Below are 19,876 nucleotides of genomic sequence, written 5' to 3' on the forward strand. Positions count from 1 at the left end.
CTTCTACTATTATCTTCGTCTGCCATTCAAGTCCTCAAATTGCCCAACCAAAGTAAAATGTTCCAGTGTAGGCATTTGATTGCTACTTTACATATATTTAAGAATATAGCTTGCTTATTAGTGAAATACCTTTAGGCTACAATCTCATTAAGCTAAGTGTTTCTAAACATGGTTTGCTGTTACCGTCAGCTGTATTAATGATGAGTCAAAAATAAACTGAATTTAGAACCTGCAGAGTAACTTATTTTATGACTAAAATGTTGACAAAACTGTAATAATATTCTTAGACTTCAGGAAATGAATTCATGAACAAAATGTTATTGGAGCTTTCTCACAGTGCAGGAAAAATATTTTATTTGTATTTCTGGGAACAATTAAACCTATGAAATGAAATGTGTCATGTGTATCATGCAAGGTTTTTCCAGTCTCCTCACCACCACCACCCCCACCACCCCCAGCAAAATAGTTTTTTTTTTTACCTTGAAAACAGTTTGGGACAGGGCTAGAAAAGCAGAAGTATTTCTTTTCATCTTAAATGTTTTTCCTTAAATAATATTCCACCCCATTTATCTTCCCATGGGTGGAAAAACCAACATTTTCTCAACAATACTTCAGTTTGTAAGCATTTGATATTAGCTGTCTACTAAAAGAAATGTTCAGAAGATAATAAAATAAGGCATGACTTTTCCCCCCATTGTAAGATAAACCCAGTTTCTCAGTCATTCACATATTTTTGCTCCCTTCAGCATAATCCTTGAAGCTTTAAAAAAAAATTCCAGTTGTGCCCCTATGCAAATATGGGAAAGGCTTTCATAAAAATAGTGCATCTTATTTACGTGTGTGTGTGTGTGTGTAAAGGTTTCCCTGTCCAGTCATGTCTGTCTCTTGTGGGTGGTGCTCTTCTCCGTTTTTTAGCTGAGGGAGCCTAGGACATTTCTGCAATCATGTGGCCAGCATGATATCATGCTGCAGTGCAAAACATGGAATGCTGTTATCTTCCCACTGGATTGCCTACACACACACACACACACACACCATCTCTGAATAACATCCATCTTGAGACATTATATAAAGATTAGATGCTGACTACTCTATTTGGATCTCACCAAAGTCTTCTACAAAACCTCTCATGAAATTCTCCTTGGCAGCATGTTAAAATATGGTTGACAACTGAGAGCAATAGTCTCTCTTATGGTTGATTGTGATGGCATGCTACATTTATTGTTTAGGGCCTGATCTGTGATGTGTTACCAAGTCACACTAGAAGTAATTTATACAAACTCATCCCCACTTCAGGCAGGCTTGATGGCTCAGTGATTAAGATGCTGGACTTGTTGGCAGGTTTGAGACCCAAATGTGGTGTGACAGGGTGAGTTCCTTGCTCCAGCTCCTGCCAACCTAGCAGTTTGAAAGCATGAAAATGTGAGTAGATAAATAGGTGCCACTTCAATGGGAAGCTAACAGAGCTCCGTGATGCCATTCTAGCTACATGACCGTGGAAACATCTTCAGACAGCGCTGGCTCAATGGCCCTTGGAACAGAGATGAGCTCCATCCCCAAGTTAGCAATAGCAATAGCATTTAGACTTACATACTGCTTCACAGTGTTTTTACAGCCCTCTCTAAGCTGTATAGAGTCAGCATATTGCCCCCAACAACCTGAGTCCTCATTTTACCAAGCTTGGAAGGATGAAAGGCTAAGTCAACCTTGAGCCTGGTGAGATTCAAACTGCCAAATTGCAGTCAGCTGGCAGTCAGCAGAAATAGCCTGCAGTACTGCATTCTAACCACTGCGCCACCACAACTCATAAGTTAGATAATAATTACACATTTGTGAAAAGTGCAAGTCACTGATTATCTGGAAATGTTTCAGAATTTAAACCTTCTGATAATGTTCATATAAATGCCAAGGTGAATATTTTGATCACTTTTTTTAACAATAAGAATTGTTAAATAGCACTTTTTAAAAATGATTAATGGGGGAAATGGTTGAAATATTGTGTCTATGTATTATGGAAAGGAAACTGTGTTGTTTTATTGCTTGTGATGGTCCTTTTTATGCTAGAAACATTACTTTGGTTTGCCATAATTCAGCTAATTAGCAAAATAAGCCACAGAGGGCTTTTAAAATATCTGTAAAGTCTACTTTACAGAAATAAATCTACCCATTGAAAAGGCCAAGAAATGTCTGCAAATGCTGTTTGCCTTTGAAGAGTTGGTAATAGCCTGTTTTCTTTCCCTCTGTGAATGGATGTCAAGTACAGTTCAGCCTGACATTTCATATTTTCTAATTAGTTTAATCATGACATAACTCTCTGCTCCCAACATTTTCTCTTGAATGGTCTGGGTTCATTTCTTGGATTCTAAAACAGAACACTTACATCATCAAGCATTACTGTCTTCCTTCTCCCCTTACACTTCCTCAGCATAGATGGATAAGTTTTTAAAAAGTAAAACTAGTGGGCCTGGTTTTAAGAACATTAAATGTTTCAAGTCTAATGCCGAGCTTTTGATTTCCCTACATTAGTCATCCGTTTTTGTGCACTTTCTGTGCATCTCTCTCTGCATGAGAGGTTTTGAAGGGAAGCTAGAATTGGAGATGAGAATCCCATACATGCCATATATTTGATCTTATTTCAAAGTGTGCCCCTTCCCTCTTGCCTTGTAGCTTTCTTTCTCCTGATTATTGCATCTTATTCTCAATTAATTGATGTCTAATTGATACGTGAAACATCAGTTATTCTTTCCAAGGTGGTAAAGTTCCATTCAAATGCAGAAGAAAAATTATACAACATAATAGAATAAAATATTCTACCCTGGTTAATATCAAAAGCACATTGCCTCCCAGACCCCATTGAAGTCTAGAGATTCAAGCCAGAGGAGGGATTATTTAAAGGCAACAAGGAATAAATAATGGACTGAAGGAAAATGTTTTGAGTTGGTCTGATTTCTAAGGTGGCCTCAATTATACATCCAGAAACTGGGATGCCATTAATAAAAAGTCTCTGTTCAGTTAGATCAGTATTTCTTAGTCTCTGTAATTTTAAAATATATATTTCAGCTCCCAGAATTCTCCAGCATTTTGGCCGGGGAATTCTGGGAATTGAAGGCCACAAGTCTTAAAGGTAGCTGAGGTCAATCAACATTGTGTTAAACATTACCCTTCTATTTTCTTCTTTTGTTCCGATTGGGAAAAAAGTATGCCAAATCATTAAGGACAGAATTAGAGGTGTCCGTTGCTAGTTGAATTCATTGCATCGTATGAAATGGCTTACTTTTTAGCTTTTTTAAAAATCTATTTTCTATTTAACTCTTTGTCTTTCACACTTCAGAAGCATAAGACAACTTGTTCTAAATTGTATGAATGGTGGTCTAAATGTCAACTGGTTCCCTTCCAGTTGAACTCAACTAGTGGTGACATCACAAGCATGTGCCATTGTTTTCTTGATAATAAATAAAAGGAATTTCTTTTTTAGTCTACATCACGAGTTTCAAACTCGCCACGTCACATTGCTGTCATGGGATGTTTCATGATAATTTTCCCATTTGTGGAACTGGAGTGAGCGTGGCCTGTGCGTGACGCATCTGGCCCGCGGGCCACCAGTTTGACACCCCTGGTCTACGTCTATGGTTCTCTCTGCTGATAGGATATAATGATAATAAGGAAAGCTTTTTCTTTAATGCTGATTGTCTACCATAAAACAAAAGTCATTTGATTTTTTGAATCATCATATTATTATATAAGCCTCATCAATAATTCAGTGATTTTGATAGCAATGAATTTGGCTTTCTGGTTTGCCTGAAGAATAATGACATGTAATTTTGGGTCTTTTCTTTTGATAGCATTCCTAAATGAGGCTGGTTTTAATTTTGTAAGAAAATGCATTCATGCAGTGGAAACAAGAGGTATGTATTAAAGTGTTAATGTAATAAAACCATTGCAATTAAACCAAACAGTTTAAATAACTGTAATTAACACTGCAATTAAATTAATCAAACATTACCCTTTGGGGAGTGCTGAGCGTATTTAAAACGTCTCAGTTTGAACAAAATGGTTGCCTTGAGGGGATTGCAGATTTGACTATTCTCAAAGTGTCTGAACTGTAGTTTATTGCAAAATACTAATTGTACCTATGATATCAACTACCAACCATCATCCTGCCTCTTTTTTTTCTTGGCAAGTAGGAAATTTTTAAACAAAATGTTCTGTTGTAGTTCTCTATAATTGTTATTCCTATTTAATGAAAGCAATGCATAACTTGCATTTCACCTTTGCAATGTTTTCTCTCAAAAATATTACGCTGCTTTTTATTAGGGGGCTCACTCAGTAAAACCCTAAATTAATCTAAAAATTAGGGCCTTTGGTCTTCAGTGGTGTTATGTCATTACTTAACCACCCTCTTTGGGTTTCTTGAAGTCTCATCACTCAACATATGTTAGTTGACTGATTTAAACATGATTCCAAGAAGAAAGATATTAAACTGTGCAATGCTATATACAAGACTGGCTTTTCAAACCATTAAACATTTCTGGTTCATTGTATTATTCAGTCATCACTTTTATGTAGCCACCCATCTCATGTAAATAAAGGTCAAACCAACATCTTTAAGAAACATAATACACAATAAAAGAGATCGTTATTACTATTATTAATAAAGACCAGGAATAGAGCATCTTTGATGTTACATACAATGTACCCATCTCACCATTTCTCCATTTATAATGTGTAAGCTGCCTTATAGAGGAGATAGGCAGCCTAAATAAATTTCCCTGAGATCTCCAAGCCTGCTGAGATAGCTACATTTTGAGGACTTTCAAAAGGTTAACAAGGATGGGGCCAGTCTTATCTCTGGTGGGAATGATACAGTGGGCGCCATGGCAGAAAAGGCAAATGAATTATTTCAAATAGCTGTGACAGACTTTGCAGAGTTTTTCTTTTGTGTGGTTGGCAGCAATACCTATGAAATTGTTCTTGCATTATTCCTCAAATTTGCCCTTTGTCTTGGTGAATGACCAGGCTAGTGAGAAGGCCAAATTATTCTATTGTTCTCACCTGTGGAAGTCCTTCTGCACTATTGAAGTAGTTTGGCTCCGTACCAGGAAAATAAGGCAACACTGAACTTCAGCAGTTTGCTGTGGTTAAGTTATAATCTGCATGATGATAAAAAAAATAATCTACATGATGGAGATTTTTTTTTGAAAACCAGACATAGGGATGTACAGTTTCAGAGAATTTGTCAGGTCTTTTTCTTTCTCCTATTTCTTTCTATTCCTCTTCCTTCTGTGCTAAACCTATCCCAATGATGGCCCGAGAGGTAGATTGGACTCAAAACTGATTGACTCCAGATTGCTCAGAACTTGAGACCATCAAATTCAATGGCCTTCTCATTCCTGTTCTAATCTAGGACTCTCCCATCATGTGACTAGGTTGCAATGAGTAATGGGGCTTACCTGTGGATATGGGAGGGAAATGTACCTCACAAATGCACTCGAAACATGGATCTTTAACTATGCATCACAACAGTGGCAAGGTGACAAGGCAGATGTTTTCAATAAATTGTAAATGTGGGTATATAAGCATTCATAAAGTCTAACTATGCTGTATTCTCATTTATCTTTGAAGGTATCACAATCTTGGGATTGTACCGGATAGGAGGTGTGAACTCCAAAGTGCAGAAGCTGATGAATACTGTCTTCTGTAAGAATATTGAGATGTTCATTGTGCTTCAGCATTTTATTGTGTGTTCCACCAGAATCTACTTCAATGTACAAGCAGAATAAGATTGTACTTATCCAACTGTCCTGCTTATTAGATATGTTTTTAGGAAAGGAGGAGTTCAGGGGTGACCACCCATCTAATGTTTTTTAATGGTTAAATATTACTTTTTCCAAATATGCATCCTGGTTTCTGACTACCATTTTCCCATTTACATTTGAAAACATTGGTAATGTAGTTTCAGTTGCATGAAACATGCAGAAAAATAATTTGCCTCCAAGAAAACTGGCTCAAATAAATTAGGACCATCTTGGAATCAGATGGTTGACAAATTAAATGTCCCAATTACTAAATGATTAGCATTAAATTTGAAATTGAGTTTTATCCATTTGCTAGGATAATTGCATTATTTGTAAATACGGGTAATCCTCGGCTTACAACAGTTCATTTAGTGACCTTTCCAAAGTCACAACAGCACTGAAAAATCTGGCTTATGACCATTTTTAAAGTTACGACCTTTGTAGCATCTCCATGAACACGTGATCAAAATTTGGATGCTTGGCAAGTGGTTCATATTTATGACCGTTGCAATGTCCCATGGTCATATGATCACTTTTTGTGACCTTCTGACAAGCAAAGTCAACGCAGAAGCCAGATTCGCTTAAACAACCAGGTTACAAACCCATCATCTGCAGAACATTATGACATCCTAATAACCAAAAACCGAGTTCTATATCTATGACATTTATTATTAAAGGAACTGCATTGTTATTGTGCAAAATAAAACATATAAAATAGCCCTTTTAACTACATGAGTCAGTTTTGGAATCCTTTATGTTATGAAATTCCTTTTCATTTTTGGAAAAATCATCTAAATAGCTTGTAAAATAATTCATAGATGGCATTCTACCTTAAAATTGCATTATATTAATCAGTCTTTCTAGATTACGTTGTGACGTTTGTACTCTAATTAATACATGTTACCATTTCTGGTGGCAAAATTCCTATTCTGATTATCATTTCTGTTCATAGTTTTTGAGAAACATTTGGAGATAATTTTTGGAAACTATATGACAATCTTCATTCATTCGTTCGTTCGTTCGTTCGTTCATTCATTCATTCATTCATTCATGATCATATTCTCCAAGATATGATAAAGTAACACAGCTTAAGCGATTATGAGCAATTAAATTCCTGTTGTTAGCTGCCAGATATATTACAGCAAATTATGGGGGAACTATGTATTTCAAATTATTGATACTTCTAAAATGCTTCCTTCCAATAAAAATGAGAGTTATTCTGTAATCAGATTTAAAACCAAGCACAAATTTTAGTCTTTTGAAATGCTGGAACATTTTTATATTTATGTAACATAATCAAACAGTGGCAGACCATGAATGAATTGCCAGTGACACTGCCAACAACTGTAGCTTGGCAATAGAGAAGGACCATAAAAACTCTGCCAGGTTAGACTGTAGTTCATCTGGTCCATCATTTTACATCATGCAGTGGCCAACTGGATGAAACTGGAGAGCAAAAGCCTCGTTCACTCTTGCTTCCCAGGAACTGATATTTAAGGCATTCTGCTTACTATTTGGAAAATAATCAAATCAATCACCAACACTATTAATAGTCATTGATAGCCTGATCTTTCATGAACTCTTCTAAAGGTTGAAGTTGATAACCATTCATTGAAACTGCTGACAGTAAATTCCACAGTTTGTCTCATGAGTTAGTTCACTTGATTTGGTTTCAGTCACTGACCTTGAGATCTAACGTGAAGGGTGGAGGGAATTCTATCCATGTTGTCTGTGTCACAAAGGAACATCCCGTTAGCCTCCTTTATTTGAACTATAGAACCAGCAATGCTCTCGTAGTGAATGGGCACTTCCTCATTGACTCCCACAAGATGCAGCAAGCCTACTCTTCCCACACTCATCTCATCATGTGGGCACATAGATCAGATATGCAAGTCTGCAACCAAATATCCAAGCAGATGTTCCCATTCAAAATTGAACTGCCCTAGTTTTGGGTCTTCCATCAGCTACCATACCAAGGTCAGGGAGGAATAATAGCCACTGTGTATTATTGATCCATTAGCAGTAGCTCGTATCCCTGTCCTGGAGGTGGGTGCATCGGACTGGGGCTGTTTCTGATGTACAGTCTGCTTTGATGTCTGGCACCAGCCCTTACAGTGTTCCTTGACTTTGTCATTTTATTGATTGATTGATTGATTTGATTTGATTTGATAATCACTTACAAGATAATAGGCATAAGGATAAACATAGTTATGAATACATGAAATGAATACATATAAGAAAAATAAAAGAATCAATAGGACAGGGACGGTAGGCACATTGGTGTGCTTATGCACCCCCCTACAGACCTCTTAGGAAAGGGGTGAGGTCAATAGTAGAAAGTCTAAGGTTAAAGTTTTTGGGGTTTGGGGAAGAAACCACAGAGTCAGGTAGAGTATTCCAGACATTGTCATTGTCATTGGGCTTCTTATGCTAGGGTTCAATTTCTGTGCTCCAGACCCAAGGTCAGAAACAGTTCATGGCATGTCCCAAATTATCTAGGCCATCCTCATCCTCCTCCTTCAGAGGAGATGGAATGTGATTTAGACATGGAGGACAATATCAGCTATTCTTTATCATGGTCAGCTAACTTCCCTGGTCAAGTGCAGCTAATGCTGAGAATTTCAGGGTCCCATGAAAGTTTCTGAAGACCACTCTTAACAGCCATCTGTGTGCGAGATCCTGTCCCATTGTATTGTATCCCAGATATGTACTATTATGACTTTGGTTCCCTTCTTTTGAAAGAAAGAGTGTAGAAATATTTTCAACAAGCAATGCATGCCAGTAGTTGAGCTGTGTTGAAACAGCTATGTCATTGTTCTGACCCAGACCCTTTTCCAACAAATCAAACACAATCCAAAAGGAACAGAAACCTTGTAATGCTTTTACAAAATAATTAGCTGTGATAAAGCACAAGTCTTGATAAACTGTGCAAGACTTGACAAAAGATAACAGACAAGAAATAATTTGCAATACAAGAATCTTCAAATACAAACTTAAGATACTGGAATGTCCACGAGGCTGGAGTTTCAAAACGTCTTTGCCTTCTGCAAAGTACGTTTGTTTCATAGCTGGCTTTTATTTTCTTGAAGGAGGGGCCATTAGCTTGCAGCCTTACTCCTGAGTCACCCATGCTATTGTAACTGCTCTTTCCTCCAAGCAATCCATGCACATGCACTTAGCACAGGCTCCTCGGGAGCCTCCTCATGACTGCTGCTGGCCCCCACAATCTCTGAAGGCAGCAGTCCACTCCGTAATGGTCCTGGCCCCTCATCTGAGCCCTCGCTCTCCTCGGCCGCCTGCACCTGCTGCCGGCTAGCCACAACAGTCATATAGTTTTGTCATATACTACTGGTTGTTCCCAATTATATAAATTGTTAATATCGTGTTACCAACTCAATTATTGAATATTTAAATATGTACAGATTTTCATGGCTACAAATGATGACATTACTAATAGGGGTACCTAACATTCCACTGAAGAATGAATTCATTCAGTTTCTCTCTCTTTTAATAGCTCCTAAATCTCCTCCTGATATGGACATTGATTTGGAAATTTGGGACAATAAAACTATAACAAGTGGACTAAAGAACTACCTCAGGTAAGCAAGCATAAGCCCATGTGGAATTCCAGTATCTTATGGCAGGTGCTTGTCAGTATCTCTGACTTGTATTCTTCAAACTTTCCTATAACATAGAGAGCATAGAGTGTTGGTAGTCCCTGATTCAGTTATTTGTCTTATTTTTGGTACATTGAGAACCTTTCCATTTTAAGTGGAGCTTTTCTTAGTTGATATCTAATGCTTACAACACCGGGCAATAAATTTCTTTAACTAGTTAATTCATTTGATCAGAACTGCACAGCATGGTTAGCTAATTGGTTATTAGTAAAACAAATACAATTTATTTCCTTTGTTTAAATAATCCAGTAATTTAGGCAGTTGCATTGGCAAGGAATGAAAAAAAAAATGAAGGGACGTGTTTATTCAGAAAGCAGATTAGTTTGAAATCCATTGTCTTGCATTCCAAACAACCTAATGTTGACTTCATTTGAGCCCTCCAGATAATTGGAGTATTTTGACTGTGAATGTACTGTTGTTAAGAGCACAGACATTCAGAGGGATATTAGAGCAAGCTGATAGGATTTCAAGTTGCAAAGCTATCACAATTATTTCTCCATTATTATTTTTTTAATAACTGGTGGAATAGTATTTTTGATAGGATAAGCCAAGGATTTGACTTAAGTCTTTCTCTTTAAATATTCTTAGAAGTTTAACACTAATCAAGAGAAAAATTACAAAGGTTTATCCAAAATAAAGAGGCAGATTGAATTTAGTTAGGGATGCTGCAACTTCTTTGGAATATAAGTAAACCTTTTTCGTCTTCCCATAATTTAATGAAATCATAGAAGATAGCCTGTTGCAGCACCAACTCAACATTAGTTAATGTCTAAACAAGCAAAGCAATCAAACCCATTTAGGACTTGATGAAAAATCACTACAAATCCCAAATCTGTAGGCTAAACAAAACAACCCAGAAAAAGGCAGTAATAAATCACTACTGTGCTATGGCCAAGAAAATTACATGGAATCAAGGAACCAAACTTGATATGAGAAGGTCTTTACCCTTGAGAATGATGAATGATTTAGTCACAAAATCTTGTCTCCTATGCTTCTGTGAGCATATCCTTCCTCCATGTAACATCCTCTAAAGATCATATAGCTGGGAAAGGGCAAAACTTTTGTAGTCCAACTCATCTGGAGGTCAGCAGCTTGAAGAAGGCTGCAATAGGGCAGGTCAGGAAACTTTATTTATCATCTCTCCATCCAGCTGTGTGACATTTTAAGACTTCAGTAGTACTATACATAACTCACAGCCATGCAAGGTTAGAATGGCACTAAAGCAAGTGTCTGCTTTGGAATTAAATGTGAATATCTTCAAAATACTACATTCAGCCTCTTTCTTTCACTAATTCTTTTGCTCAGGTGTCTTGCAGAGCCACTGATGACTTTCAAGTTACACAAGGATTTCATCATTGCTGTTAGTAAGTGAGAAAAAAAAGGATGATAAACCTGGGATTGGGACAAATATAATAAGAAATCAGGCTTCTTTACAGACTTAGGTTGCTGTGACGTGTGTGTGTGTGTGTGTGTGTGTATGGCATTCAGCTTTGTTCGGGTATTTTCCCACGTCATTGTAGTTGTGCTTTTAAAGTTGTAGCAACGTTTTGGCAGGATCTCATCTGCCATCATCAGGCTTCTGATTGTGTCCGTCTGGGAAGCCTGATGATGGCAGATGAGATTCTGCCGAAACGTTGCTACAACTTTAAAAGCACAACTACAATGACGTGGGAAAATACCGAACAAAGCTGAATGCCATACATGTAAGTACCCGCAAAACTTATGGTGTGTGTGTGTGTGTGTGTGTGTGTGTGTGTGTGTGTGTGTACACACACACACACACACACACACACACACACATACTGTGTGTATGTGTGTATACACACATATACACACACAATGCATTCAAAAAGTAATCAGATACTCTTCGATTTTGTTATGCTGTTTTCACTTTGTGATTTGGGGTATTGAGTGTACATTGAGAAAAAAATGAATTTCAACAACTATAGTATCAAGCTAGAGCATAACAAAATTGACACAAGTGAAGGGGGTCTGAATATTTTTCTGAATGTAGTGTGTGTGCATACTAGATTATATCACAGCAACCTAAGTCTATAAGGAAACCTGGTTTCTTATTTACTGTGTTTATTTACTGTGTTATATAAACAGATTGATGCTGGCATTTTGTTATATTTCAATTTTCCTATTTATCCAGGCAATGAACAACAATTCAGTAGACCTTCCAGTAGTTCTCTTATATGCCCTTGTATTTTTGTTTTAATTTAAAGGGGAAAGGGCCATTAAAGGCTCAATTCTCTAAAGAAACACTCCTTTGTGTGTTTGTGAGGTGACTTTTTAAGTGAGAACTCTCGGGGGATACTTGTAGGTATTCCCAGATTGCCATTAGGATACTGTCCCTATCACTGGCCTAACACAGATTTTACATGGGAAGCCACTTAGATGAAAGTGATTGAACAGAGCAGGAATCCAACTTTAATAAAGTTAAAACTGGGCTTGAAGGTAGGTGGGAAGTGGGAGGTGAGTTCAGCATTTTCATCTATGTGTCCATTTGCTAATCACTTCTTCTTTTGTCCCGTTCCTGCCGGTAGCTTTTGATATTGTCTATTTTATCAATTTCTATTTTAAGGATTCAATGTGCATTTTAAAACTTTCTATTTGTGGAGGGCCCCATGGATTTCTGTGAGGTGAATAATCAGTAGTGTTTAGAGGTCTGGCGTATACTTTGTCAGTTTTTGTTTGTTTAAAGAAATCTTTAAAGATACATTCCATATTTTTTTTCCTGACAATAAGTAGCATGTGATATAATGATGATGATTGAAGTAGCAGAGATTTATATAGATTCTTAGAATTAGAAGGAATCTTAAATATCATTTCAGTAGCTAGAACAGGGGTGTCAAACTTGTGATGACACATCATGTGACATATTGCAACTTTCCCCCCTTTTGATAAACGGGGGTGGGCGTGGCCAGCGCGTGACACATCCAGCCTGCAACCCGCGAGTTTGACACCCCTGATCTAGAATATCTCAGCCAGGACGACCTCCAGCTTGTTTGAAAGCATTTAGTACAGGAGAACTAATTGTATTATTCTTGTTACTATTTTATTTAAATAGAGTCTGATGACCAGAATTACAGAGTGGATGCAGTCCATGCCCTTGTCTACAAATTGCCAGAGAAAAACCGGGAGATGTTGGACATCCTGATAAAGCATTTGGTCAAGTAATAATTTCTTTTTATGGGGGTTATTTATAATCTTGGGAGGAAAGTAAGGAGTTTTAGTGCCGCTGCCTTAAATCACATCCCAAAACAACAGTAAAACCTATGAAATTATAAGTAGTCACAACTGGAAATGCATTTATTAACTAGTGCCCCCTGGAGGTTCCCATCGTGAAGTTGCATTCATTTCATGATTGGTTAACATAATTTTTTTCTGGCAAAAAGTTCTGTAGAAGGTTGCTTCAGGCTGACTGACCATTCACCTTTTCATTTATTTCTGAAAAAACACTAAAATGTCATTTATGTCTCTTGCTCCTGATGCTATTCAAGTAGTCACCTTGCTATATGTTTGAAAATTATTTTGTGCGTATTTAAAAACTCATTTTATTAGTTTTTCAAAAACATTCCTTAAAGAACACCTGGAAATCTGTTATGGATCTGCCCTTGATGTTTATAACCGTTTCTTGGTAGAATGAAATCATGGAACGTAAAGGAATCAGTTCTGTCTTAAGTTAACTCTCAAATGGATTTCAATTTACAGTCCCTACATTTAACTCTATATAAATGTGTGTGTGGTTAACATGTGTGTTCTTTGGAAATTTTCAGCAATAAACAATGATATTCAATCATTGGATTCACACATTCCATTTCTCTTCCCATGACTATGCCTGCTTGATCTCGGGCAGTCAAATACAATAAAAGGTGCAACTGAAATTGTCAGGGTCACTTTGGTGTGGTAGTTAAGATGCTAAACTAGGACTTAGGAAAGCTCACGGGATGATTTTGAGCCAGTTGCTCTCATTCTACCTCAATGGGGTCAAACTCATCATGGCAGTGTGACGTGACGTATTGGGACTTTTTTCCCCTTTGCTAAACCGGGCTTGGGCATGTCCAGTACATGACACATCCAGCCCGTGGGCCGGGAGTTTGACAGCCCTGCTCTACATCGCACTTACTGGTGTGAGAAAAAAAACCCTAGGAAGAGGCAATTATATAAATCCCCTTTAGACTTTAGTTTAATGGATGGAGTAATGATCACCATCATCCTGATTTCATCTAATTCAGGTGTACTGTAATATAATCTAAATAAATGTGAGATAGATAGATAGATAGATAGATAGATAGATAGATAGATAGATAGATAGATAGATAGATAGATAGATAGACATATGTATGTATGTATGTATGTATGTATGTATGTATATGTATATTAATGGTATACACACATACACAACAAACACACACACACACACACACATGAATTCTTGTCATGTTACTTTGATAAAATATTAGATTAACATTTCACAAATAAGAGTTAAAATTTGTGGTGTCATTTGTTGATAAAAGGATTATTAATCAGATCTAGTATTTTATCTTTTCAGAATTTGACCATTCCACCTTTATAATAATGAAAAACTAAAGATTGATAATATTTAAAATTTTACCCAGAAATATAGCACAATAAAAGTAGACATTCAGGAAATGGATATTTTCTTTAATGTAGTAACATACATTTCATTCTCTTATTATTTCACCCTATTTATATTCATTATCTCAAAATAAAACCATTACAATAACATTTCTATCTCATTAGTATTATGAAAAAGCTATTTTCTAAACATTTCTTCAAGAAACTGAGCCTTAGTTCCCATTTCAAAAATTTATGTCCAGTTATTACTTATCAGGGCAAGATCTGCCTCACTTTTGTTATCTAAAAGATTCAATTTGTTACCAAGGTAACCTAAGCTTTCCTTGTTAAAATAATAAATTTCAGTAATATGGAAACTGACATCAGTATTACCTCTGTTTTAACTTTACTTACTCAATATTCTTTTATTAATAAAGAATTGTAAATCTTTATAGGGCGTTCTAGCTGTGTACATGTGACTGCTTCAGACAATATGAAGCAATAAATTATTCCAATTTTAAATACTGTAATGAGTAATATGTAACAAGGTTAGTTATGCAATTTGGAACTGCTTTAATATGAAGAAGTAAATCACAAAGGACAGCACCCTGTGTCAGTTGCATCCAATGTTATGTGTAGGACAACTTACTCTGAGATATGAAGTCCACAATGAGTCCCAGTGACAAATGTTACTGTCAGACGTGTTAGTCTATTCTCTCAGGAAAGACTCATGAGACTCCACTTAGTTGAAGCAAAGAAACTTTTTTCTGAAAGAAACTGGTTGCCGAAAAGTCAGGAGGAACCCGGTGTTCCCATGCAAAATTAAAAGCTATTGTTTTGTTTCCCACTGCCCCCATGACTAGTCCACCTGGCCAGCCAATGTGGTGACAGATGTTTTGAGAAATTCTGATGTGTCAAATTGGTAATGTTCCATTCTCAGGGCAAATGGCCTTGAGGAACCTGGTACAAGCCGGTTTGGTGATCTGGTCTTCTTCCATTGTCACTCCTCCCTCCCTAGTTCCATGGTTGAGGTTACAATAATAGCACCCAATAAACCCCCATCTTCCCTCCCCACTTCTGCCGCAATGGCAAGACACCAGCCAGGCGCCAAGCCAGTGACAGTTACACAGAAAAAAATAAATATATAAATGTAGGATGTATCCACACATTCATCTCTCAATAATGAAAAGAGCCTCCTTAATATAGGGATTTAGGGTTACTTTAGGGCAGTGATGGCTAACCGAGTGCACAAAGCGCACGTGTGCAGGCACATCCCCAAAATTCAATACATGTACATCCCTAGCACATGTGCTCCGACCCCCATGCATGTGCCCCGTCCCCTGCATGCACCACCACCCCCCGCGCACACACGGCAGAGACTCAAAGAACAGCTGGCTGGCGGGAGGTGTGTGTGCACGCGGGGCAGAGCTGAACTGGGGTAACGACTCTCGTGCCCAGAGAGAGGGCTCTGCGTGCCACTTCTGGTACGTGTGCCATAGGTTCACCATCACCGCTTTAGGGGATCCTTAATTAAATCCTGATGCCTTAATACAGAGTTCCTCAACCTTTCTGGCTTTGCAGACCAGTAGGGAGGAGGGGATGGTTTCGTGTGAGCACATGCGCAGCTCCATAAACTTCTGGACCTTGGGCTTTCTAATTCAATCTGCCTTTGGATTATGGATTTCCTGTCTGGCCGCTCACAGAGGGTCAGATTAGGTAATCATACCTCTTCATCCCTTGTTCTTAACACTGGTACACCACAGGGTTGCATGTTGAGTCCCTTACTCTATACTCTTTATGTGCATGACTGCATTCCCACTCACGTTAGTAATAGTATTGCTAAATTTGCAGATGATACAACAGTGGTGGGACTCATCTCCGGGGGGGATGAGTCTGCCTACCGAGATGAGGTGGACCGGTTGCTTTCGTGGTGTGGAGACAACAACTTGGTCCTCAACACCAATAATACCAAGGAGCTTATAGTGGATTATAGAAAGAACGGATCAGATATCCAGCCCTTGCTTATCAATGAAGACCGAGTGGAACAAGTGGCCAGTTTTAAGTTTCTGGGTGTTACCCTAAAAGAGGACCTGACCTGGGGTGCCCACACTGCAGCCATGGTCAAAAGGGCCCAGCAGAGATTATACTACCTGAGGTTTCTCAGAAAACAACAACTGAATGAGAAACTGCTGGTGACCTTCTACTGCTGCACCATAGAGAGCATTTTAACATACTGCACTCTGTATGGTTTGCCAATTGCACAGTGGCAGATAGGACAGCACTCCAGAGGGTTAACGTCATTGCACAAAAGGTCATTGGTAGCCCTCTCCCCTCTTTGGAAGAGCTTTATAGCTCCCACTGCCTTAAGAAAGTTCAAAACATTCTCAAAGATCCATCTTATCCTGGGAATCCTTTTTTTGAACTATTACCCTCTGGCAGACGGTACAGAATAATAAAAACAAGGACAAATAGGCTGAAAAACAGCTTCTATCCCAGGGCAGTAGCTCTTTTGAATTCTGCTGTATAGTGCAGTGTTGGTGTGGTGTCGGGGGTTTCCGGTTCAATGGGTGAAGGGTGAAGGATGTGTGTTTGTGTTTATTTTCATGGTCATGGTCATGATGTGCGCTGAAGATGGTGTTTGATTTCGTTGTACGAGGTGCAATGATAATAAAGTAAACTAAACTAAACTAAACTAAACATTTACATGAATGGCAGACACACACTCGCCTGCTGTCACAAATGGCTGACACTCGGCTGTCACTTCCACGGCCCGGTTCTGAACGGGCTGTGGCCCGGTACTGGGTTGCAGACCAGGGGTTGGCCTTAATATATGCTAGATTACACCTCTAAAAGCCCCCCCCCCCAATGGCTCAGTGGTTGAAGACATTGAACTGATTAGCTAGAAAGCTGACAACTCGGGTTCGAGTCCCAAGTGCTACATGACGGGGTGAGCTCTCATTCCCTTGCCTTAGTTCCTGCCAACCTAACAGTTTGAAAGCATGCAAATGCGAGTAGATTAATAGGCAACACTTCGGTGGGAAGATAATAGCATTCTGTACACCTATGGCATCCAGCCATGCTGGCTACATGGCCACAGAAATGTCTTTGGACAATGCTGGCTTTCATGGCCAAGAAACAGAGATGTGCACTAAGCCCTACCATCGCACACTTTACCTTTTACCTTTACCTTTTAGCCTTTACCTTTACCTTTTACACCTCTAAAATTTAACCTGCAATTTTTATATGAGCAAGATATCTGGATATCTGGGGGATTAATGTAAAGGATTTCCTATCTTGCCTTTCTGTTTGCTAAACCCATAACTACCATTCATTGAGGACATGTTCCAAATTGACCATCTGTATGTTTTCAAGAGAGCACCATATCAAAAAATGAGTAATTTTGAGAAAGTGGGCCAGGTATTGTCCTTTAACAGTAAGTAGAACTATGAATGAATAGTCCAGTACAATTAGAAGCTTCATGTTGAACCATACCGGTAAGCCTCAACTTACCATTGTAATTGAACTCCCAATTTTGGTTGTAAATCATGACAGTCAAAAAGCAGGTTATCACTTGACCAGATCCAATTTTATTGCCTTTTTTATGCAAATACCACACTAGCTAAATGAACCTATTTTTTGCTATGGGGATTTTCCCTCCCAGAAACTGGAAGTAAGTACTAGTTTCCAGCAAAAACATCATAAATCCCAATCATCTGACTGCAGGAAACTGCCAGTAACCATAAATGTGCTCCAGCACCCTCAATGCTGTCATATATCCAGGGGGAGCAGATGTTGGAACTTCAAATCTAGGTCATAAGTAGCTTTTTCAGGATCCATCCAGAGGTGGTATTCAGCAGGTTCTGACAAATTCTGGAGAACCAGTAGCAGAAATTATGAGTTGTTCAGAGAATTGGCAAATACCACCTCTGACTGGCCCCGCCCCCATCTAGTCTCTGCCTCCCGAGTCCCAGCTGATCGGCTGGGTCTTCTTTTGTTGCCCTGCACAGGAGAACAGAGCTGAAAAGCAGGTTAGTGAGGTGGGGAAAGAATGGGATTTTGCAGTAACCTTCCCCCAGGAGTGGGGAGGGAATGGAGAATATTTTTCCCCTGCCATGCCCACCAAGCCTTGCCTACAAAACCGGTAGTAAAAAAATTTTTGAATCCCATCACTGGATCCATCGTAACTTTAAACAGTTGCAGAGCAATCAGTCATATGTCAAGGTCTACCTGTAGTCTAAAACAAAGGTTTTATAAATTTCTGGGCTCTTACAGATCATATAAAATGACAATTTCTTCCAGGCTGACTTTTCATGTGATCATGCTACAAAGTGTTGCTGTTTGGAAGTGGATTATGTGAATCGATTTGAATTAGTTAAACCATCGGTAGCAATAGATTGAATAGAAGTCCATTATCATTTTGGAAAAAAATGATATTGATATATTCTGATTTCAGCTAAGCCCTGTCAGCTACATTAGTTTGTGATTCTTCTTGCTAGGGGGGGAAAAGTTAAAACAATTTCCGCTTCACACATAAAAGAAAGTGTTATATTGGATTTATAGTTATTGGGGAGAAACCTGTTCTTTAGAGGCATTGTACATGAAATATATATTGCTTGGTATTTGTGTTACTCCATGGAAATTTTATTCTGTGACAGTTTGGGAGGAAAACTGGAATTAGCAAGGTATGTTAAATATTTGAAGCTCTGCTTAAAATATGTAGAATGTTTAAATCATTTAAATATTTGAATTATTAAACAGGAAAGCCTGTTTCCAAAATTTCTACACCAATATATTCTCCATCAAAGGGCAAGTAGTTTCTATCTTTCCAAAGTATGTTATCAAAACAAATTACAAACTTTACTTAACATATACATAAATGGAGTATCCAGTTATATTGAGTGGAAATGAAAAGCTAATTGATATCTAAAGTCTACCTTTTTTTTTTAAATTGCTTGCATTCAGGGTATCATTACATAGCCAGCAGAATCTCATGACGGTCTCCAACCTTGGAGTTATTTTTGGTCCCACGTTGATGAGAGCCCAGGAGGAAACAGTGGCGGCTATGATGAACATCAAGTTTCAGAATATTGTGGTTGAGATTCTCATTGAGCATTATGAGAAGGTAGAAGGTCATGAGTTTTTTTACTGAAATCTATGGTGAAAAAATATGAAATCCACTCATTATATTATTTAGATAACTGTAGGAATATAAATGCCTTGTGGTTTTTTTTTTAATGAATAGTGAGTAAACTGAATAGTTTATTCAGTCAACAGCACCATAGCATTTTGTGATTTGAAGCTAGGCTGCAGCTTCCTAAACTCATAGCTCCTGCCTGAATGTCAAGTGAAAGGAAGAAAGAAAAAAAGCCCTGTGCATATCTAGTCTATTGAAGAGATAACAAAAAATGCTATAATGATAGTCTTCAAATATCTGAAGGGTTGTCACGTAGAAGAGGCAGCAGATGTATTCTCTGTGGTCCCAGACAGCAGGACAAGAAGTGGTATGTTAGGTTAAAACTATAACAAAGAATACCAGCATAGTTACCAGAAGGAACTTCTAGACCAGGGTGTCAAACTCAAGGCCCGTTAGATCTGGCCCAAGGGTCCATCCTGGAAACAGCGAAGGACCGGCCCACGGTGCCTCTTGCCAGCAAAAATGAAGCCTGCGAAGCCTTTACGCAGCCTCCCCGAGCCTTTTTTTGCTGCAGGAGGCCATTGTGGCCGGAAATGGAGCTCGGGCAGGCCGTTGTGGCTGAAAACGGAGCCTCAATGAGTGACATTAAGTTGGCCATCCCCCCTGCTCCCCCCCCCCCAAGATCA

General features: G+C 38.4%; 1 protein-coding gene across 2 annotated transcripts in view; it reads left to right on the plus strand.

The window, feature by feature from the left end:
• ARHGAP42 (Rho GTPase activating protein 42) overlaps positions 1 to 19,876 on the plus strand; it is a 159,751-nt gene that overhangs the window by 126,278 nt on the left and 13,597 nt on the right. For both annotated transcript variants that reach the window (XM_026675601.2, XM_087966177.1), the window contains 6 exons: positions 3,843 to 3,905; positions 5,623 to 5,697; positions 9,310 to 9,394; positions 10,778 to 10,836; positions 12,546 to 12,651; positions 19,019 to 19,178. In XM_026675601.2, coding sequence (XP_026531386.1) covers positions 3,843 to 3,905; positions 5,623 to 5,697; positions 9,310 to 9,394; positions 10,778 to 10,836; positions 12,546 to 12,651; positions 19,019 to 19,178 — 548 coding nt within the window. The remainder of the gene's footprint in view (positions 1 to 3,842; positions 3,906 to 5,622; positions 5,698 to 9,309; positions 9,395 to 10,777; positions 10,837 to 12,545; positions 12,652 to 19,018; positions 19,179 to 19,876) is intronic.

This window comes from Notechis scutatus, chromosome 5 (assembly GCF_049901735.1).
Source record: "Notechis scutatus isolate UNSWTSFEM ecotype Mainland chromosome 5, rNotScu1.2, whole genome shotgun sequence".
Lineage (NCBI taxonomy): Eukaryota > Metazoa > Chordata > Lepidosauria > Squamata > Elapidae > Notechis > Notechis scutatus.